The 23,843-nt window shown below is 46.3% G+C and overlaps 1 protein-coding gene across 1 annotated transcript in view; it reads left to right on the top strand.

The window, feature by feature from the left end:
* The first annotated feature begins 279 nt into the window (after positions 1-279).
* TMLHE (trimethyllysine hydroxylase, epsilon) overlaps positions 280-23,843 on the top strand; it is a 56,971-nt gene continuing 33,407 nt past the window's right edge. Inside the window, exons 1-2 of the mRNA XM_044682927.1 lie at positions 280-374; positions 14,556-14,737. Coding sequence (XP_044538862.1) covers positions 280-374; positions 14,556-14,737 — 277 coding nt within the window. The remainder of the gene's footprint in view (positions 375-14,555; positions 14,738-23,843) is intronic.

The raw sequence follows: 23,843 nt of genomic DNA on the forward strand, positions 1-23,843 counted from the left end.
GGGAGAAAGTGCAAACAGGGAAGAGGCCCAGGGAGGGCTTTGTGGAGGAGGGAGCACCTGTGTGGAGTCTTTCAGGAAGCCCAGGGCTTTAAGAGGGAAATGGGGGCAAGGTGGCTTGGGGCACAGCCTGTGCAAAGGCACAGAAGGGCAATAACAAGGATGGTTTGGCTGAAGCAGAGGGTGGATGTGAAACGGTTGTGGAGGCAGGAAACGCCAAGTTGAGGAGTCTGTATTTTATCCCTAGGTAGCTGAGTAGGGGCGTGATTGTGATTTGGGAAGATGGTCTTGGCAGTTATGGGAAAGAGGCATAGAGCAGAGGAGGAGGAGGAGAAGGAGGAGGAGGAGGAGGCCGCCGACCAGAAACAAGGAGAGAAGTAAAGAAGCTACTGCATTAGTCCAGGCAGAAGATGGTAGTGGCTGAACCAGGTTCCATTCAATCTCAACCTCAATTTGCCCACTTGTAAAACTGAGATAATAGCATTTCTGCTAGGAGTACTGGAGTGCCACAGGCAGCGTCTATTGCTCCTCCTACTATTACTGCACCCAAGACTGGAGTGGAGAGGCAGAATGGCAGCCGCAAGATCTGGCACCTGAGGGCCTGCCATGATATACTTAATCCAAAAGAAAAGCAGTCCCTGCCTGCCCTCAAGGAGTCTCCCCTCAGTAGACTGCAACTCTGCCTCTCGTTTGTATCCTGGGCACTTAGCTGTGTCTGGCACATAGTGGGTGCTTAATAAATGTTTGTTGTACTCTATGTAGAATCACAGGGCCATAGAATTTGAAAGTTGGAAGGAATCTCAGTGACCCCCTGGTCCAGCTCCTAGTCAGAAGGAATTCGCACTAGGATATGTCTGAGGAGCTGGCATGAGGCATCTGCTTGAAAACAGTTCATCACCTCTCATGGCAGCCCATTCTTAGGTTTGTTAGGAGGTTTTTAGCAGGAATTTGCCCCTCTACAACTTCTGCCAATCTATAGGTTTTGCCCTCAGAGATAAAGGGAACAAGTCTAATAAAAGGGAACATCCTCCAGGATGACCTTTCTTGAGTCCTTGAGAGCAGCTAGCTGATTCCCTGGAATCTTTTCCAGGCTCTAAATCCCCAGCTCTCTTTAGAGGACATATACTCAAACCTTATCACTACCCTTCCGAAACTCTAGTGCCCCAAGCTGAACATAAGGATTGGCTGGGGAAGAGGACAGTGGATCCATCTATCACCTCCTTATTCCTAGCTGCCCTCCATGCTCTCTCCATGTGGGCCAAGATGGCTTTCGCTTCTGTGGGCCCCATATCACACTTCTTGAAGCAGGCTCCTGGCTATGCAGGCCTTTCTTATCTTTGAAATCTCTTTACCTTATCTTTCTTATCTGTGAAATGGTTTCATTGAACCCAAGTGTAAGACTTGCAGTTTATCCTTATTGAATTTCATCTTCCTAGACTCAGGCCAGGGCCTGACTTGGATCCCAATTTTGTCATCCATTGTATTAGCCAGCCCTCCCAAGTTGAGTGCCATCGGTAAATTTGATGAGCCAGTCCTTTTTGCCTCTATTCAGAGCCAAGTACAGATCCTGGCAAGTTCACATTGAATGTCTCTCAACTACTTTGAGATTGGCCCTTCTACCAGTTTGGAATCCATTTAATTGTATTAGGAAGTGTCCAGAGCTGGGAGGAGGGGGGGGGGCAGTGCCCCAGGACACAGAGTGCTGGGCCTGGAGTCAAGAAGACCTGAATTCAAATATGGCCTCAGATATTCATTAGCTGTGTGACCCTGAGCAACTCATTTCACCTTTTCTTGTCTCCGTTTCCTTCCCTGCAAAATGAGAATGATAATCACACTCACCTCCCAGGTTGTTGTGAGGACCCCATGAGCTAATGTTTGTAAAGGGCTTAGCATGGTGCCTGGCACACTGTAGGTACCGTGTATGTTAGCCAGTTAATATTATAGTTGTTGTCTTACTGTCTAGTCTACATACCTCCACCTTTTCCACAAAAAAGAGTATCTAATGCTTTTCTAAAATCCAAGTAAGGAAACTCTAGGCCGGTTTCTTTTCCCCTGATTTTTCAGTTTAGGGTCTCTGCCAAAAAAAGGAAATTGAGTTCATCTAACATGACTTGTTCTAGATAAAGCCATGCTTGTTCTTTTTTATTTGGTTATTTTGAACTCAGCAAGAAGACTGCCTATGAAGCCACGAACCTCCATTTTATACCACTCTTCTTTTAAAAGGATATACTATGGCCTACAATGTTGATCTGGCACTGCTTTCAACACTGTACTTCTTGTCTGTGCCTTCTTCCGCTCTCCTCTGGGCATTTACAAAATGTTTCAATGGCGCTCTTTTTTTAGCAACAGTATTATTCCCTCCCACCAACAACCCCCCCTAAAAAACGTTGTGACAGATAAAGTCAAAAGAAATCTGAGTCACTGCCATGTCCAGAAACGTTTGTATGTCTCTTTCTTCACCTTGAATCCATCTCCTTTCCTTCTGAAGGTGAATAACATCCTCCGGAGACATGGTCATTCTAAGCATCCGGAGCTCCCAAGTCTTTCAGAATTGTATTTCTTTCCCACTATTGCTGTCCTTTCCCAAACTGTTCTCCTGGTTCTGATCACTTCACTCTGTAACAGTTCATATACTGAGTAGGATCTCGAATGGTCACTTTCATCATTACTTAAAGTATGACAAGATCCCATTACATTATGTACCAGGGTTTTTTTTTTTGAGTTAATCTCTAATTTACGGGTACCGCCTTATATTCTAGTTCTTTGCTTTTATTTTTTCTCCCATTTGGGATCAGGAAGATTGTTTTGCTTGTGGTTACACTCTCCTCTGTGTTATCCTCTCTTTTAACATCTCCCCTTTGGCCAGTTAGATTGGCTCAGTGGCTAGAGCACCAGGCCTGGAGAGGGGAGGACCTAGGTTCAAATCTGGCCTCAGACACTTAGTGGCTGTGTGATCCTGGGCAAGTCACTTAACTCCAGTCGCCTACTTCTTATCACTCTTCTTTTTTTCCAGAATAATTCTTTTTTTTTTTTTGGACTTTGAAAATTTTTATTTAATTAATTGGTTTAGAATATTTTTCCATGGTTTCATGATTCATGTTCTTTCCCTCCCCTCCTCCCACCCCCTCCCCCATAGCCTACAAGCAATTCCACTGGGTTTTACATATGCCATTGATCAAAGCCTGTTTTCCATATTATTAATATTTGCATTAGGGTCTTATCACTCTTCTTGCCTTCGAACCAATATTTAATATCCATTCTAAGATGGAAGGTAAGGGTTAAAAAAAAGTCCTTCCTCCCAATCCTGATTCTTTTCCCTTGATGAATTTTGTGGATTTCTCACGGTGTGTGTTGAATCCACTTTTGTCCATTTCAGAGAAGAGTGAGGGTCATCTGATGCCCCTACCTCTTCTGCCATATCTGTGTATTCTTACATGCCCTGTAAGAAAGTATAAGTTCCACTCCCTTCTTCTTCCTTTTTCTTTATCCTCTCTTCTCCTTCCCTTCATTAAATATTCAGAACAGCACAATCCTTCCCTAGGACTTCTTTTTCCCCCCTTTAACTTCACTAATATCCATCGAAGACATTCATGTTCCAAAGGAACACTTGTTTCTTCCCTCTTATTAGAGTATGCAGCCCCTTCTAATCATTCCAAGAAATCTACCTTTCTAGGTGCCTCTTGACTATCAGGTTTGTATTTCAGAGTTTCTGCTTAGCTCTGGTCTTCTCATCAGAAATGCTTGAGCATTTAGTAGTCCATTAAGGGTCCTCTCCCCCTCCCTCCCATAGGATTACATTGAACTTTACTTTTTTTAGGAAAAACCCTTGATTGCAAAGTCTATTCCTGGAGTATTGTATTCCAAGGTCTCCTCTAACTTGAGTAGAAGTTGCCAAGTCTTGTACAATCCCGGCCCATCATTTCCGAGTACTTAACCGGATTCTTTTTGGATGCTTGCATTATTTGTTTAATGGAGAAGTTCTAGATCTTCCTGTATGACATCCTTCCACTCCCCAACCTTCTGACAAGGGGTGTTTCTGCTCTGCTGATTCGGGTCCTTCCCGATCCCTCACCCTCAATGACGGCCCACTCCCTTGGTTCCTTGTCCCTGCTAACAAGGCTCATGGAAAGGTATTCCTTGAGTTCCTTCACCTAATGTTCTAGGAGGGAGCTCAGACACTTGGAACATAGATGACAGTCACTTGGCTGTGGCAGAAATACAAACACTGGACTCTCTTTGTAAATCATTGCAAAATTCCCCTCCCTGTTCGTACCGATGGATGTTGTCGGTCTTGTTTTTTAACTGCTCCATGGTCATTTACAACTTATTTCCTTCAGACCTTTACAGCCTTCTACGGCCTCTTCTTAGCCACCCACTGCCAACCTCTTCCCTTGTTTCATCAGTTTGTTTCACTCTACAATCTCTTTTCTCTCCCTTCTCCTTTTCCTTCTCTTCAGATCCTTACTCCTTAAGGCCCTTAGTCATGCCCACTCTTTTCCCCTCAGCTCTCCATTTTTTCCAGAAGTAGAATCTGGGCCTGATACGGTTCTCCTTCACGTCTGCCTACGCTTCTTTTTACTGTATCCAGGGATTCAGCTCCCGTCCAGAGCCTTCCAAATCACCTTCAGAATTTTCTTCCTTCTCATTCACCTCAAGCCTCCCCCCCTCCCCCTGCCCTACTCCTTTTCTACTTACTTTCTTCCATTGATGCTGGAAATAGAATTCACAGTTTACCTTTGATTCAGGATCTTATCACCTCTCACCTCCTCTAGGTTTCAATAGTCTATTGAAACGGGCTACCCAATGGTCTCCTTGCTTCCAGACTCGCCTGCCCCCTCCTAAGTCTGGCTTCTACACAGCTCTCAGATTGAAATTCCTAGCTCACAAGTTTGTCTGTGTGCCTCTGCCCCCAACGGATTCCTGCTCCCTCCAGGTAACTCGATTTGACATTTGAAATATCTTATCATCTGGCTCCCACCTACCTTTGAAGGCTGCTTTGAGGGCACTTTTCTTGTCACTGTTTGTTCAAGACAAAGTGGCCTAGTAGATATTACCAGGAACTGACATGCCATCTCCCTCCTCCATGCTTTTGCCTATACTTGGAATGTACTCTCCCTTACCTTTTTGTCTTCAAATGCCTGGCCTCATTCAAGGCTTAGCTTAGATGCCACCTCACACAAGAGGTCCTTGCTGATGCCCAGGTTGCTCTCTCCTTTCGGAAAGGATTTTGTATGCTTCTCAGTGTATGTACATGTTGTGTTTCCCCAGCAGAAGGTAAGCTTTTTAAGAACAAGGCCTGCTTTTATCTTTGATTCCCTAGGAGCTAGCTATTCTGAAGCATGCCAGACGTGGAACAGATGCTTAATAGAGCTTGCGTGAAAAGTCCCTGCTCAAAAACCCTCCATGGCTCCCCATTGACCTGGGAACAAAAAAGGCAGATGCCATATGCTGGATTTTGAGGCCCACTATCATTTGGCTTTTCAGATTTATTTCATAGTAGTCCTCTTTGCACACATGGAGTTCCAGCCAAACTGGCCTATTAGCTGGCCCCCAAACTCCCCATTTTTTCTATCTCTTGGATCCATCTATTCGTAGGAGCTTGGAATCCACTCTCCCACTTCCCAGCTCTACTCAGAACCCTTGTCTTATTGCCCAGCCTTCCTCGTTTCTTCTCGGTCCTCACTACTTGACATGATGCGTCCCCCTTGTGGAATGTCAGCGCCTTGAGAGCAGAGCCATTTTGGTTATCTCTGTCGGACCTCACACCTCACACAGAGTATTTGTTGAATGGAACTGGGATAGGCTTTGAAGTATGGAGAGTTTTGAATGGGCACAGGAGACCAAGGAAGAAGTGACGGGCAGAGGGAGCCATGGGAGCCATGGGAGCCATGGAGCTGGTGGGCTCCGAGGTTGGATGAATTAGATAGGGCTCAATGGAACTGGAGCCTGGAGATAATGGCGAGCCATTGGCATTCTTTCACTTGGACAATGATCTGATGAAAGTGGGGTTTTAAACAAATTGGCCTGGCAGGGGTGTGGGGGACGAATTGGAAGGGGAGTGACTACAGCGTGGAGACTAGCTCAGCGATGGCATTCGTCCAGAAGTGAAGTAATGTGAGGGCATGTCCTAGGGTCGTGGCGATGGGAATGGAGAGAGGGCTGAATTGGAGACACATTTTGAAGGAAAAATCAACAGAAGCAAAATGGGCTGTTGGCTTCCAGCCTTCCAGGAAGCGATCTTTCTTCCTTTGTAATAACAATGAAGAAGTGCAAGTGGACCCATTATATAATTGCTGGCTACAATGACTAGATTTAAAGCTTAAACAATTCTCCAGGAGCTTTGGCTATGGTGCCTGATGCTTGATTGGATAGAAGCTGCGCATTTCGGAGAGATGAAGGGAGGTCATGACATTTCTACTGTCCTCAAGGAGTTTGCAATCTAACGAGGTTGCTAAAACCGAAACGCATCGGGCTGTCGGAGGTCAAGGAAATTCAGAATATAACGAGGTGCCCAGGGTGCTTATCAGTCCAGTGATAGGGGTCACTGAACCTCAGAGTCCCGAGGGAGCCGGCAGGGTCATCTGTCCCTCTACCTAACCCCAAATCCCCTTTAGAGTTGCCCAGACAAGTCATCGTCCAGTCTTAGTTCTAGACCTTAGCGAGTGGGGATCCCGCTCCCTCCTGAGGCAGCCCATACATCTAGCTCAAATTTCCCTCAAACTGAGTCCAAAGTTTCCTCCATGCAACTTTGGCCTTCCAGGGCTGTCCTTTTGCACAGAACAGCCCCTGGCATTCTTGAAGTCGGCTCTCGTTCCCCCGTCCCTCCACAAGTTTTTTTCTTTTCCAACTTAAAACATCCCCGTTGCTTTGATCAGCCCTTGGATGTCCTGGTCTCTAGGCTGCTTGCCATTCTCCCCTAACACTAGAAACACTCGAGGTTTTCAGCATTGTTTCTAAAAGGGGCACCAAGCAGAACGTCCTTCTCCAGATGTGGTTTGCTTGGGCCAAAATACGATATAGCGATCATCGAATGCACTCCGATGGATATAGTTCTCTTCCTGAAGCCGGTGGAGGGCCCCAGGCCTCTCCCACGCTGTTAATTCACCTTGTCCTTAAAGGCCACTACGACTCTCTAGGCTGTTATGCCACGGGAATTGTGCTCTGCTCATTCATCTTCCATTCTGGACTTTACTGGTTTTAAAGCTCCATACAAGATCTGATCTCAGTCCTTACTGCTTTCCTCTTATTTAGTTCTTCCTACTGTTTTAGCCTGTCTTAGCCATCCCTTCCCACTTCATGCCATTAGTGGGTTTGACAAACATATCATCGATGCCTGTATCCATGTTTGTCTTGAAAGAGCCACAGCTGGCATGTACCTACTTGAAAAGCACAGCAAGCTAGACATAAGTAGGGTCTTTCGTATCCTCTCCTTTTCTCCGTTCTCCTACATATACGGAAGGGCCTCCTTGGGAGGTGTTTATTAAGCTGACTATGTGGAGGGTCCCAGAGCCACTGGGGAAGGTCCTCCGAGTTGGCACTGATCAGTTACTGAGTACTCTTTGGATTTACTCATTCCACCAGTTCGAGATCTTTGGAAGTCTGCCATCTTCTGGCCCTCCTCTCTCCTCTCTCCACCCTGAAATCTGCGTTCTAGTAACCCTACCAAAAGATGGCAAAAGGGAGTTCGTCTTCTACCACTGTTTTGAGTGGGGGCACGCCCGCTTTTAGTGTTCATTACTTCCCTTTCTCCATCAGTGTTCACAAACGTGTCCTTTGAAAAACGGTCTCTACCATTTTGCCAGAAATCAAAATGAAAACGCCAGGCAGGCGTATCAGCCTCTGCAAGCTTCACTCTCTTTTTTTCAAAGTCAGAATGTCTTGTCCTGAGCTCTCTTTCCCATTTATAACATTTTTCTTAGTTCTCTGACAGTACCTCAGCAATCACATTTGCTGAGTCTCTCAGTGCCCTGGGATGCAAGCCATCCTGGCCCCTGGCGACTTAAACTAATTCAGGGTAGCCGAGTCCTCTTTCATAGGCTCTTGGATTTCAATTCCTCTTTTAAATCATTACCTTGGGTTTCCCCCCTCCTTAACCTTTTCTTCTCTAGCCTTCTCCGTTGAAAGATCATCCTCCTTCGGAGAAAAGGAGGAATTGACCCAAGAGTTGAATCCTTCTGCATTTACTCCGTAATCCTTTATCACACTTCCATAAGCCCCAAACAGCAGTCCCCCATTCCTTTTTCTTTTCAAACCTTTCCCTTCTGTCTTAGAATCAGTACTGTGTATTGGCTCCAAGGCAGAAGAGCAGTAAGGGCTAGGCAGTGGGGGTTAAGTGACTTGCCCAGGGTCACGAGCTAGGAAGTGTCTGAGGTCACATTTGAACCCCGGACCTCCCCTTTCTCGGCCTGGCCCTTTTAAAATCATCTTCCTGCCCTCTTCCCAGATATTTTTTAAAGGATCCTTTTTTGTTCTCCTCAGTGTATTCATCAATGGATTGGGTTCATTTTGAGCAGAGTTATTCCATAGTTTTTCATGACAGATTAGAACTGTGGCCAAGGGAGAGAATCCCATAGTGTATGCAATCATTTAATGTTAGAATCTACACTCAGCACTAACTCAGTGTCTTAGACAGAGTAGATGCTCAGAATAGGTTGAATTGAGTTGAGTTCTATAGGAAGCTCGATGGTGTTTGCGTCAGACTCATATGCGTGTGTCACCCACTTATTGGATATATTCTATGTAGCAAATGCAGCCCAAGGCTCTAGAGGCGATACAAAGTTTGTACCTACAGTATAGTAGGTGGTGAAGAAGGAAACAGATAACTAGACTCCACCCTAGTATGTGATCAGTGTATTGGGAAATTGAAATACAAAGTTCTCTGTAAGGTCTAAGAGTTTGGCGACCATGGAAAAGCTTCCAGGGTGAGGTGGTATTGGAGATGGTTTTACAGAATGAGCCTGAACACAAAGAAGGGGAGGGAAGGACATTCCGCGCAGAGAAAAGCATGAGCAAAGGTGCTGGAGAGCAGGAGGTGTGTTTGGTTGGGGGTGGGCGATCACTCCGATTTGGCTAGAGTGCAAAATGCTTAAGAGGCAAGTAAGAAGAAAGGTAGGAGTAAATGAGTTAGGAAATGGTACACCTAAAACAGAGCCTGGGCCAACACACCTCTAGGCAAGATCTGAGAAGAGACTAAAGAGCCAGTGAAGAAGACAAAATAGGACTGGAAAAGAAAACTAGGGGATTATGGGATCTGAATCAAGGGGAGAAGATCACCAATGGGATAGGAGCAGCCAGTGGTCAGGAGTGTAGACGGTGCAGGGAGATATAGAAGGATGAGAACTGATCCAAGACCCGTAGATTGGGCCATGTTATTAGCAGGTCTTTGATGACTTTTGGGAGAGAAGTATTCGTAGCACAGTGGAGGCAGAAGCCTGTTGGCAAAAAGGGATGAAAGAGAAGTTGGGGTGGCGAGGAAGAGAGAACGTGGAAGGTGAAGGAGAAAAGATGGAGAAGGGCAAAGGAATAGAGATATCAGGGCTCTGCTTTGCCCATACAACTGCTCAATTGCATGTATTCTAAACTGGTCCCTCCCATTTAGAAACAACTGACATCTCTCCAAAATAGATGGGGACCAGGACGCACATGTTCCCCATTGGATATTTGGCCTATTTGTTAGGGGCTGCCATCTCTCCAAAGGGAGGATCTCTTCAGGAATATACAAAGGAGACTCGGGCTGGAAGAAAGATGCAGGGATGTGGGGTTTACAAAAACAGCTTGATGTAGGGGAGAGCCGTGAATTGAACAATATGAAGGTTTTACTTCTGGTGATAGGAAGTTTGCTCCTTTGCTTCTGCTGAAATGTGAATTGCCCAAGAGCATCTTTAAGACTGCTTTGGGACTTTGCTGTGTCTGACTTCTTCCTCAGGCCCCAGGGAAGCTCACGAATAAACTCCTCATCCTGTAAGATCTCACTGGCCTTGGTCTTCCTCCTCATCCCCACCCTCTGTCTTTCCGATTGGATGGTGGAGCCATAAACTCCGTAACTTCCATTTAAGGAGAGAGTTCAGCTTAGAACATCTCCTCGTTACTGCCCCTGATTGGCATTAACTTTGTAACTTCCTTGACTGACTTCTCCCTCATGCCCCCATGTTGGGGCCCCCTTCTCTGCCCTGCTCTCCATTTTTTGTTTCCTTTTGGGGCTCCTCTTCCCTTATTCAATTTTAAGTTCTTCGAAGGCAGGGACTGCCTTTCTTTTTTCATATTCGTATGGCACACAGGAGGTGCTTAATAAATGTTTATTGACTATTCATCTCTGCTTTTGCTTCCCCTCTGTAATCGTGACAGAGGGAGGGTCAGGATTGCTGGAGACTTCCTTTGCTTTTGACTTCAAGCTCTGAGGAAGAAAATGGAATTTAAAGATGCCCTACTTTAATGCTTAATATTCTAAAAGGACAAATTCCCTGAAGCCCTTTTTGTAGAAAATCGGGGGAAAGAAGAGCATTTAATCTTCCCGTGCCCAGACGGAGGCCAGTTGCTTTGTAAGCCGTCGGCCTTAGAGTTGAGAATAATTTCACCCCAATCGGTTGTTGTCCATCGCCCCGCCAGTGCTCATCACTAGAAGAGAGAAAAGAAGAGCCTGTGAGCAGTATTCACACCTGGAATATCATAGCTCCGGTTGGAGAAGCTCGATTGGCTGGACAGCTGGGAGTGCTCATGAGCTTTCAAATAAGGCAATGACGGGGTTTTTAAGAGGATCACTTTGGCAGTGCTGTGCAGGATGGATTGGCAGCAGGAAAAGCTGTTAGGAAATTATTACAGTAATATAGACATAAATTGATGAGGGCCTGACAAGGGAAATAGAAAAAGGATCAATTCAGGAGACAGTATAAAAGGAGGACCAATGCGACATGATGACTGATTGAACATGAGTACAAGAAGGGAGAGACAACCCTTCTTGAGGTTGAAAGACTACGAGATGAGGAAGACGGTGACGCTGAAAGAGATGGACAACCTGCAATGGGTAGCTCGTTTTGAGACGGGGGACTGGGGGGAGGGATCATTTGGGACCTGTTACGTTCATCCGAGCGTAGAGGCCCTGTAGTCAGCTAGGTCCACACTCGGGACTGGAGATAGAAATCTTTTCTTTCTTTAAATTTTTGTTTAAATTTTGAGTTCCAGATTCTCTCCTGCCATCTAGTTCCTCCCCAATCCATTGGGAAGACAAGCTATGCTCCATCCATTGTGCATACGCAAAACACATTTCTACATTGGCTGTGTTGCAAAACAGGGCGAGGGGGAGGAAGAAAAGCCAAGAAAGTAGAAAACGGCGCTTCAGTCTGCATTCAGAGTTGATCAGTTGTCTCTGGAGGTGGGGAGCATCTCTCATCATGGGCCCCTTGGAATCGGCTTGGGTCGCTGTCTTGATGGGAGTCGCTAAGCTTTTACAGTTGGTCACACACAGTATTGCTGATACTGTGTACAATGTTCTCCTGGTTCCTCTCACTTCGCTTTGCATCGAGTAATGCAAGTCTTCTGAGGTTTCTCTGAAAGCCTCCCCTCTCTTGTAGTACAATAGTAGCTCATCATAGTCACATGCCCTGACTTGTTCAGCCATTCCCCAACTGATAAGCATCCTCGAAGCTGGTAATTCTTTGCTGCTGTAAATATTTATCACTTCGATGTAGAACTGCTATACATATTTTTACACATATGGAGCCTTTTCCTTTTTCTTTGAGCTCTTTGGGAAATAGACCTACTAGTGGCACTGCTAGCAACATAGCCTTTTGGGCAGAGTTCCAAATTGCTCTCCATAATGGTTGCACCAGTTCAGGGTCCCACCCACAGAGCGTCCCTGTTTTCTCCACATCCCCTCCAGCATTTGGCACATTCCTTTTCGGTCCTCTTAGACAATCCGATGGCTATCAGGTGATGCCGGAAGAGTTGCTTTAATTTCACTGAACTCTCTTTGAGATTCAGAGTATTTTTGCAGGACCAGCGATAGCCTTGGTTTCTCCTGCTGAACGTGGCCACTTCATGCCCTTTGACCACCTTTCAGTCGGAGGGTGGCTCTTGAGAAATAAAACTTTTATCAGAGAAAGTCGCCGGAAATGTGTTTCCATTTTTCTTTGAGGCGTTGCTTGTCATTGTCTTCTTCCGAGTTTAGTTTGTGTCTTCAGCTTCCCCGTCGCCACAGTGGCTGGTTTGGGTCAAGTTCTTTTGCTCTCTGTTCCTTTTTCCGGATTGTTTCTTGGCTTTGGACTTCATGGTAGAGTTGGGCGCTACTCCCCTTGGGGAGGTGGCATGAGGATGGCTGCCTTTATGCCCTTCTGCTGCTTTCATGGCTAGTCCTGGAGGCCTAGGCATTTGCATTGCTTCCAAGATGGTGAGATCTGGGGAGAGGCATGGTCACTGCTCTCCCGACCTGTGTTCTGATCCTTACCCAGATGGGGCCCTGCTCCCTCGTGCCTGTCAATACTCCTCTCCTCCCTAGAACTAGTTAAGGGGCAGTATTGTTGCCAAATGGCACCTGGTCCTGCACCCAGCACCCCATAGGAGGGCCACCAAGTAAGAGTGCCAGATCTGGAGTTCAAATTTGGCCTCAGATACTTCCTAGTTGTGTGACCCTGGGCCAGTCACTCCACCCTGTTTGCCTCACTTTCCTCCTCTGCAAAATAAGCTAGAAAAGGAAACGGCAAACTTTTCTAGTATCTTTGCCGAGAAAGTCAGAAATGACTGAACAATAACAACCTGGGCTTAGTGACTCCCAGGGTCCCCTGGAATCTCTCTCTGACCAGATGTTCGGTTTCCTTACCATCTCTGGGCAGTAAGTGCTCCAGGTACTGCTGTTGCCCCTTCTGCCCTGCCACCTCTAAGGCCCACCCCCTTCTGCAGCCGCCCTCTGCTGCACTGCCACCGATTTCTCTTTGTGGTCTTCTAAGTTGTCTTGGGCTGGGAAATGGGTTCCTCTACCTTGTTATGGGTTATGCCATTTAGCATTTGATTTGATGCGCTTTTTGAAAGCTGTTTAGAGGTGAATGTTGGGAGAACTTGGCAAAAATGCTCCCTTTACGCCACCCTCTTGGCTCTGCCTATCCAGAGACAGAGATCTTAAAGTAATCAGCCTAGTGAGTTGAGAGCTGGTAACGTTTTCAAAGGGCCAAGTGTGGAATGAAAAGAACAGAAGGCGAGGGCATGGGAGGTAGGAAGAACAAGGAGAGACAACGAAAAGAAACAGGGAAGTGGTTGGAAAAGAAGGAAAACTAGGGGCAGCTGGGTGGCTCAGTAGATAATCGAAAGCCAGGTGCAGAGAGATGGGTGGTCCTGGGTTCCAATCTGGCCTCAGACACTTTCTAGCTGTGTGACTCTGGATGAGTCACTTGACCTCCACTGCCTAGCCCTCACTGCTGTTCTGACGCACAGTATTGCTTCTAAGATGGAAGGTAAAGGTTTAAAAAAAAAAGAAAAGAAGGAAAATCAGGAGAACATGGTGTTATAGAAAGGCAGGCAAGAACGAGAATTCGAAGGAGGGAGTAAGAGGGTTTAAAGAAGGGGATATTCATCACTGGGAAAGAATCGTTTCAGATGCTGCCAAAAAAATCACGGAAGACGAGAATTGGGAAAAGGCCATTGTTTTTAGACACCCGGATGAACATTGGCGAAAGGCATTTGGGCCACTGTAGAGATTATTCATGGAATTGGACATGGCAGAAGTGGAAGAGATGTCAGTGGTCACCTGGCCCAAGCCATCACTGAAAAAGAATTCTGGTTTTCTGTCTCTAAGAAGTGGTTGGGAGCATCTAGGCGGCTCAGTGGGTTGAGAGTCAGGCCTAGAGACAGGAAGTCCTGGTTTCAAATGTGGCCTCAGATACCTGCTAGCTGTGTGACCCTGCACAAGTCATTTCACCCCCTTTGCCTAGTCCTAACTGCTGTTCTGCCTTGGAACTGATACACGATATTGATTCTAAGAGGGAAGGGAAGGATTTTTAAAAAAAGAGTGGCCATCCAGTGTTTGCTCGAAGACTTCCTGAGGCGAATTCATTACTTCCTGAAGTGGCTGTTTCCCTTTTCCTTTAGGATGTCTCCCATGAGTCATCTCTTCTCCAGGCTAACTGTGCCCATTTTCTCCTGTGACAATGGATTCAAGAACTTTCTCCATCCTGGTGGCCCTTCTCTGGACATTCTCCAGCTCATCGATGGACTTAAACTGTGGTGCTCAGAACTGAGCAGTGATACAAATGAGGCCCAACTATGGCAGAGGACAGAGGGAATATCCTTTCCCTATTCTTAGAAATGCCACCATTATGCCATCATTATGGTCTTATTCCCACATCACTTAGGTGACCTTGGAGTTCCCATCCAGCTGGAAGGTTTTGTGATGGAAGTCCCCAGAGCTGGATTTCTGGGGCCCAAGGAAATGGTGGCTGGGACAAAAGAAAGCAGTGGCTAGGGCTTTTTCCATTGAGGCTGTCCCCCTGTCCTTGAGATCGTTATGTCCCTGTCGCCTGTAACTGCGTTTCGTGGTGCCTCTGACTCGCTTTCCCTTTTGCTCTTTTCCCCAGGATGTGGTACCCCAGGCTATCCCAGATGTTCGGCGGCACTCGACACCAGCTGAAGGGAGGATTCCGCCTCCAGGCCCTTCGGTATCCCTGCTTCCAAGAGAGAATTCCAGCAGCGCACCGATGGCGACACTCAGCCGTGGGGCCTCCGAATGGTGCCTGGCAACAGCATGAGGATCACTTGGGTAGGAGTTGGCTGACGCCAGAATTTGTTCGCAGACATGTGCTGCGGGAAGGCACTTTGAGGCTACCCGGAAATGCTTGCTGAAGTGTCCAGAGGATCTGTAGCGATTGTCCCCTGCCCTCAATTAGAGATGATGGCAGCAAACATAGTCAACCAGCAAGCAAGTGACACTAGCTGTAATGACAGTGACAACCCTAGAAGACTTGCCCAGCCTGCCTCATTTGGCAGCTGCGTGCTGGATGCTGGGAACACGGGGTACTTAGCTAGCGGGACTGGAGAGGACCGAGAGGCGTCCTCAGAAAAGCACGAGACAAGCTAGGATCTAGGAGGAAAGAGAAAGCCAAGCAGACTGTTCCCGGCCAGCACCAAGAACAGGGAAGGCCTTGGCAGTGCTGTGGGGGAGGCGGCCAAGGGGGAGGGGGGACCCGGAAGAAAGAAAAGAGTTTTGAGAGATGGCTGCTCTAAATGTCCGGAGATCAGAGATGAGCAATGGGCTCGGGCAACAGCTAAGAAATAGTCCGTTCTCGCTTGAACTATGTAGCTTGTGAATGAGAGCAATAAGATCTGCGTTTTTGAAAAGAATGTAGGAGCCAAGATGGGGATGGTCTTTATTGACAGAGGAGAGCATGGGGGGGGGCGATGTGGTAAGACCTCTGCTTTAGAAAGATGACTTTAGCAGCTTCATTTAAAAAAATGTAAATCCTTATCTTCTGTCTTAGAATCAACACTGTCTCTTGGTTCCTGGGCAGAAGAGCAGTAAAGGCCAGGCAATGGGGGTCAAGTGACTTGCCCAGGGTCACCCAGTTGGGAAGTGTCTGAGGCCAGATTTGAACCTAGGACCTCCCATCTCTAGGCCTGGCTCTCCATCCACTGAGCCACCCAGCTGCCCCTTTTAGCAGCTTAATCAAGGATAGTTTGGAGAGGGGAGACAGTAAAAGCAAGAAGACAGACATTTATGAATCACCGACTATTTGTCAGGCATTATGCTGGGCACCGGGGACATTTCCTTCTCTAGCTCATTTTTCAGATGAGGAAACTGAGGCAATTGGGGGTAAGTGACTTGCTCAAGGTCATGCTGACCTGAGGTCATAAGTATCCAAGGCCAGATTTGAACTCAAGAAGATAAGTCTTTCTGAATCCAGGCCTAGTGTTCTATTCATTATTCCATGTAGTTGCCCAGGCATTGAGGAGACAGAAGGTTAATATGAAACAGTCAAATCTAGCCTTAGATATTTCCCATCTGTATGATCTTGGACAAGCCACTTGCCCCCAGTGGCCCAGCCCTTACTGCTCTTCTGCCTTGGAACCAATACCCAGGATCTATTTTAAGACAGAAAGTAGGGGTTTTAAAGGGGAAAAACTGTCTCAGCCCTCAAGGAGCTTACATTCTAATGAGGAGGAAGTGAGAGGGGGAGGAAGGAGAAAAATATGACATTTCTTTTTTAAAATGAAGAGGTTTGCAAAGTCATATGAGAGCTGTGGAAGAAAGAGAGGCAAAGAGAACCAGCCACATAAAAAGAAGAGGTCCAAAAGCTCACCGAGAAAACCCCGACGCCTTAAAAATCAGAATTGGCCAAGGGAAGCTTACGAATGACTCCACGAGATAGCAAGAAATAATAAAACAAAGCAAAAAATCAGAATAAATAGGGAAATATGGAACATCTCATAGGAAAAACAACTGCCTTGGAAAGGAGATTGAAGAGAGAGAAGTTAAAATTTAAAAGCCATTAGACTTCCTAAAAGGCACGAATGAAAAAGGAACGTCAACATCATATTTCAAGAAATCATAAAGGAAAACTGCCCCTGTGTCTTAGAACTCTGAGGGTGAACTAGACATCGAAAGACTCCACCAGTGACCTTCTGAAAGCAACCCCAAAATGAAAAGGCCCCGAGAGATTTTAGCCCAAATCCAAAGCTCCTGGGGCCGGGATAAAATACTACAAGTGACCAGAAAGAGAGAATACAAGTTCCAAGGAGCCACAAGAAGATTTACTAGCCATTGCATTAAGGGAACGGAGAGGTTGGAATATGCTATTTCAGCCAAAAATAATCTACACAGGAAAACTGCATCTATATACGGAGGAGAAAATGAATCTGTAATGAAATAAAGGACTTCCAAGCATTCCTGGTGAAAAGACCAGAGCTGCTAGAAGTAGAGGACACAGGGCTCAAAAGAAGTAGACAAAAGATGAACATCCGAGAAATTATAATGGATGAAATAAGCTTCACGCATTTCCATCCTTATATGAGAAGATGATACTCGTGTTGTAAAAACACCCAGTGATTCTTCGCTGGGCATTACTGACGATCATACTTATCAGGACGGACAGACATTTTAAAATCCAGTTTTAGTATGCTCAGAACAAAGTTCATGATTCTATATCACTTCTGGGGAATAGACAAGTTCTAGTGAGGCCCATACAGTTACCAGCTAAATCAAAGGGGAACAAAAGATGGGCTCGCCAAAAGGAAAAAGTAAACATTTACATTTCAAAAAGAAACTTGTACATTTTCTAACAGGCAGATGGAGAGGAGAGAGATTTATATGCCAAAAGATAGCCAGAGGAAAATTATATCAGCTTAAGTTGTAAATTGATGCTCAAACATGGGAGTTAGTCTAGCAAAGGTTGATTTCGGAATGAAGCCATTATTGGAAGTCTGGGCTAAATTCCGTGAGTTTTCTGACAGATAAAATAGCTATTCTGGAGCCCCAAAGAAAGGAAAATGGAAACCTCTTATGACATTCCCTCCTCTTGGTCATAGAGGGAAATAAAATGCCTTCCTGTGACCATAGTCTTATATAATCCACTCAGTCACTTCTCTCAGTGCCTCAATATCAGTTTTATGGCAAGCATTTCCTTGGGCAGAGACAAGTCTAGCACAGCCAAACAGAAGCAACAAGATGATTTCTTTAGTCCGGCCCATCCCTGGCTTCCAGCCCCCTGTGTCCATTTAGACATCATATTTCTTCCTCTTTTGTCTTGGGTTTAGCTATCCCATGAAATCATTTGCTTCTGGGAAATGTTTTCCTTTGGAAATTATGTGCCCAAAGGTTTTACTGGTCCTAGAACAGTGTTTACGAAGGGTCCCGTTGAGTTCAAATTCGGGAGTCCTCCATTAGGATGTCAGATTTCAGTAATACCTAGATCAGGCTTTGTTCCTAGGGCAGTTCTGGAGAAGGGCTCCTTCCAGTGGATCCACTTCTTAGGTTCCAAGTCACTTGGAGGCAGCTGGGTGGTTCAGTGGAGAGAGCACTGGGCTTGGAGTCAGAAAGACCTGAGTAAACCCAGCCTCCGGCACTCGCTAGCTGTGTGACCCTGGGCAAGTCACTTCGCCTCTGTTTGCCTTAAGCCACCCGAGAAGGAAGTGGCAAACCACTCCAGTATCTTTGCTGAGGAAACCCCATGGACAGTGTGATCCGGGGGGTCACGAAGAGTCGGGCACGACTAAACAAGTAAAAACAAAAGTCTCTTGCAGAGGTTCCCTCAGTCGTGCTTATTAAGCCTGATCAAACTTGGAATCATTTAATGCAATAACCGACCCGAATCGAATCCCGTTGGCCTTCTGTCGAATTCATGTCATAAAAGCAGTTTAGACCCTCTGCCTTCTGGAGCTAACCTCATAAGCAGCAGAGCTAGAAGAAGAACATTCAGTTAGGCTGCCGAAACTACATTTGAGCAGGCCGAGAATCTCGGGCATCTCGTGCCACTCGCTCTTTCCATCCTTACCCGAACCTCGTACTAGACGGAGAAATAAAGAAGCTGATTACAACGGGCGCAAAGCCAGAACCATTAAAAAACCTCTCAGAGCGATGGAGCCGTTCACACTTAACAATCCAGAGATACTGACTGAGTACAACAAAGATCTATTCTGAAATGTCAGATCAGAGCAAGTTGCTGCTGTGGGAGAGAGATCTGCTCTCTGAGCTCGTGAGGTACGGAACAGACAGTCCCTACGGAAACAAAGCTAGTTAAACAGCTTCTATAGGTAAACTAAGTCAGGTTACAGATTCAGCTACATTTAGAGGGTTCACGGTGGCCTGTGATTGAGGGGGGATTTCTCTGCCTCAAAGAGAACTACTGAGTTGGAGGGAGCTCAAACTCCTGTTTGGCTTCCTTAAAAAGTCTTTCCTTAATATCGTCATTCCCACGAGTGAGCTGAGGTTAATAGGAACAGAAAACAGGCTTCAGTTAGCCAGAATGTTCCACAAGGACCAGTATAATAAAAAGGAATAAAAGGAAATAAACACGGGGCAGCTGGGTAGCTCAGTGAATGGAGAGCCAGGCCTAGAGACAGGAGGTCCTGGGTTCAAATCCGGCCTCAGACACTTCCCAGCTGGGTGACCCTGGGCAAGTCACTTGACCCCATTGCCCACCCTTACCACTCTCCCACCTAGGAAGCCAATACACAGAAGTTAAAGGTTTAAAAAAAAAGGAAATAAACATTAAAAATTAGCATCACATTCTGAAGGGGGGGGGGGGAATGCTGCTGAGTCCAAGTCAGGACTGCTTCCTCGAGCTCCGAGTTATGGAGCCACCGAACATCGTGCCCTTAATTCAGTTTGGATTTAGATAAAAGTCATAAATACCTTTTGGTACAACCAGTTGGGCAACAAGAGTTCCAGAGTATTCCACGGGACATCTTAGCCAGACTCAGAATGGACCGGATGGGAAAGATTCCCGTTCACAAAGGAGATAGCTCAGTGGGGAAACGGAGTCAAGAGGATCCTTGTAATTCCATCTTTTCAATTAAAATTCATCAGCGGCGCTCCCCAAAGGGGCCTAAGCACCTAATCTATAGCACTTCCCTTGAATGGTGGATTGGTTATTCCCGAATTCTAACTTAGAGTCATTCAAATCCCAGCTCCATCCCACGGAGCAGACTTTCGAACCAGCAAACAGGAAGTAGCTACTTACTGAGGATATCCAGCATCTTAACAAAAGCCTTCATTCACCATTTTACTTTGTCAGATTAAAGCCGTTCTAGTATAAAAATCAGCGGAGAAAAGAGTCACATTTTGGAAATTGGGGTGCCAAGAGAAAGTGCCGCCATTCCCACGTGGGCCAGATGAAGATAAAGATAAACTCAGACAAAGCACAAACAAGTCATTGCTCAGCACGGCCGCCAGAGTCCTGCAAGAAAAGGGGATTTCCCGACCAGCCCCAAAGGAGCCCCATTTCGTTATTATCCGCGACATGTGATCCGAAGGGCAAGCTACCGTCCAAGTGCGCTCTCGGTACAATCCAGAAGGAACTCTACAGAATGATATGACATCGAGAACCGAAATCATAGCCCTAAACCAAAACTTAGTGCCAGGCAAATGGCGTCAAATGCATTTAAAAAACCACCCTTCCTTCTGTCTAGAGCAGTAAGGGCAAGGCAGTGGGGGTAAGGGCCTTGCCCAGAGTCACACTGCTGACAAGTATCTGAGGACAGATTCGAACCCAAGACCTCAGGTCTCCAGGCTTGGCTCTCTGTCCCCTAAGCCACCTAGCTGCCTCCATCCAACATATTCTTGAATTTTTCTTGCAGAATAAAAATGTATCAGCCGTGAAGTTAGGCCTTCTAGACCAGATCTAGACACCAGGTAAAAATCCAGTCGCATTCAGGGTTATAAAAGTGACTCTTATTCTTGCAGTCTATAAACAGTCGACCTTAATGCCAAATCACAAGTCATCAAAACCTGCTTAATTTAGAGAGTCCAGTCGTGCCGCCATTCTAAGGGGGGGGGCAGGAGAGACAGATCTTGCTTGAAATGGGAGTGGCTTGCAGTTCTGTTTTAGACTCCTGGCATGGGAAGTAAATCAGCAGAGCCCAAAGGAGAACGTTGCCGAAGTAGCACGGCCACGGACGCAAAGAAAATGGGACTTTCCCCGATAAGATTGATTTCTTCATACTTTGAAGCGTTTCCCGAAACACGTACTCCAAACCAAGGGACAAACTGGGGGCACGAAGGCCATCTGAAACAGTGTCATCTCTGTCCACTGGTAACGAAATGGGCATCTCGCAAGTGAGCGTGGCGAGCCTGTCTAGAAATAGTGATCAGAGATGTACAGACATCAGAACCTTCATCGTTCTCCAGCTGGCTCTAAGACTGCGCTTGCCGCGCCCCTCCGCAGCCCACTCTCCCTTCCGTGCACTGCTCTCCTCTACAAATGGGGATCCCAAGTGAAAGGCAGATCCTTTCCCTTGGAGGAGTTGTGCCGACTTCCTCTCCCTCTCCCACCTCCCACATAGCTCTCTGTTGTTTTTCCACACGAAACAAAGGCCCACTGCAGTTGCTCTTTCAGCTTTTCACGTACTTAGACAACTTGGTTTCATTTCAACAGTTTACAGTGTTACGGTAACCGTTCTCTGAGAACCGAAGGATGACACATTTTCCTTTTCTCTGGAGAGCCATCCAGGAAAGCAGCCCCAGGGCCTGAGGGGTGTTCTTGCTCCAGAACACTGGGATGCTTCAGATCTTTCAAACCACATCGTCATGAATAATCTATACGTGGTAAACCAGGTTTCTTTCACAAACAAAAATCTCCAGGCTTCCTGCCTACTGAAAGTCAACCAAGGGAAGAGTGGCAATGTCTAGCTCGCTGGAAAGCGAGGTTCCTGGTGGAATCACCAACAACCCCGACTGATGTAAATATGAAGCTTCCTCAGTCAGCGAGTGGAAGGAAGTTCTCGTTTGCATTTCTTTTATTTTAACCAAACAGGAACTCCCGAAGCAGTTTTAAGTACCTTCCCTTCTGAATCCACCATCTAGCGGAACCCACCAGGCTGACCCTTCCTGAGATCCCTCCGTCGCTTCTCTGCCTGGAGAGGCAGAGAACTCTGCTTGGGAACTCTGCTCGTCTTCTCAGGAAGCCTTTGGAATCTGAGGTTGATCATCGGGCCGAGCAGAGTTCCCAAGTCCTGTAGTATCTTTGTCACTGTACAAATTGTCCTCCTGACTCTGCTGACTTCACTTTGCAGCCGTGTGTCTGAAGCCATTCCCTTCGCTGTTTCTTCCAGTCCAATAGTATTCCGTTACGTTCATGTTCCATAACTTGTTCCGCCGTTGCCCGGTTGATTAGCATCCGCTCTATAGATGGTTTTTATACATGTGAGTCCTTTTCTCCCTTCTTTGATCTCTTCGGGGTTACAGACTTCATAATGTCGTCCTCGTGGCGACAAGTCCAATAGCCTTTTGGACACAATTGCAGATGGCTTTCCAGCATGGGCGGGCCAGTCAGCTCATCGTTGCCCCAAGAGTTCAGTAATGTACCTGTTCTTCCACAGCCCCATCCAGATTTGTCTTTTTCCCTCTGGACCTTGACAGCGTGATGTGGTGAATTTGGGGGGAACGAATGGGCGCCACATTGTGTCAGAAGCTTTTTTCTGGATCTATCAAATAATCATATGATGTGGTTGTTTTTGTTATGGAGTCGGTCAATTATGTTGATAGTTTTCCCAATACCGAACCTGCCTTGAATTCCTAGTGTGACCTTGGCGATGTATTGATGCGGTCTCCTTGTTAGTGTTCCATTTGGCATTTCTGCAGGAATCTTGACCAAATCTCTACAAGACTAGCAGCCAGTCTTCAGGAGATAGATGGCCCAAGGACAAGAACGATCTCAAAATAAAAGCCACACACGAAAAAGTGTCAGAAAAGAAATGCAAGCAGACCAGCCCTGAGGTTTTACCTTGCACTCTGAAAATGGGCAGAATGACAAAAAAAGGCACAAGTCGCTTTCGGAAGGGCTGTGGAAAGACGGGCGCACTAATACATTGTCGGGGGAGTTGTGGCGTGGTACAGCCATTTTGGAAAGCAGATTGCAGTTATGCAAATAAAGTCACCAGAATGTCCCAGAGACTCTGTTACTTGGACTTGTGCTTATTCCCCAAGGAAGCCAGCTATGGATAAGGGGAAAAGTCCCCACATAGCCCCAGATATTTATAGCAGCACTTTGGGTGATGAATAAGAAGTGGAAACAAAGTACATGCTCATTGTCTGGGGAACGGCCAAACAAGTTATATGGATGCAATGGAACATCACTGGACTGTAGGAAATGATGGAGGCGATGGATACAGAGAACCATGTCGGGCTCTATATGAACTGATGGAGAGTGACGTTAGCAGAGCCAAGGAAACAATCTATATGGCCATTACGATGCTGTAAATGGAAAGAATGACATTCCAGAAACTCCAAAGGAAACGTGGCGGCCTTATAAACATTAAGTGGCCTTGAATGAAGAGAGAAGAGAAAACACTGCCGGCCATGCCCTTTGGGCATCTGGGGGGCATTTTAGACTACTGTCCCTGTCGTCTTAGTGGCACTGACTTTCCCCCCTTTCTACAAAAATGCTCTCTGTCACTGGGGAGGATTCTGGGAGGGGAGGATGAGGGATCTTTTTGATAACAGAGTAATGTCAGAAACAGAAAACAGAAAGAAGCCCCTTTTCAAATAGAATACATCATGCATGTGGCGGCGGGTTAAGCCCCATTTCTGCCACACTGCTTTTTCGTTTTCCCAGAAGTTCTAGCAAGCAGGGAGTTTCCCCCTAATCTCTGTTCTCAAGTTTATCAAACCCTGAGTTACGGAGGCCCATTGTTTCTGGTTCGGTCTATCTGCTCTGTTCTCGTTATCTTTCGTTTTTTTAAGCCGGTACCAGATGGTTTGGGCGACTGTTGCTTTTTTATAGTTTATTCTCGGTCTTTTGTTCCTCAAGATGAATTTTGTTATTATTTTATCGAATTCGAGATACTTTCGCTCGTACGGCATTCAAAGTATAAAGTGGTATCTGGCCTATTGTTGTTTTTGTTACTTTGGCAAGGCCCAGGCGTGATTAGGGAACATTCCTCCAGATAGCTCAGCTGTCCTTTATTCCTTTCAAGGGGGATTTGTAACCGAATGTGTGCAACAGTGTAAGAAAACCCTCGGAGAAACTGGGCTGCTGTGTATTGCCTGAGAAAACCACGAATCAGCATATTTATGTGATACTTTTATTTATGTTGTTAAACATTTCCCAGGTCTCTTTTCTCTGGTTTGAGCTTTGCCTGGCAGTTTCACAGCCTGCTAGTGGGGCGGTTTTGCGCTCCAAATCTTGAGTATGACGAGATCGATTATAGGTTTG

Source organism: Gracilinanus agilis, chromosome X, assembly GCF_016433145.1.
Source record: "Gracilinanus agilis isolate LMUSP501 chromosome X, AgileGrace, whole genome shotgun sequence".
Classification (NCBI taxonomy): domain Eukaryota; kingdom Metazoa; phylum Chordata; class Mammalia; order Didelphimorphia; family Didelphidae; genus Gracilinanus; species Gracilinanus agilis.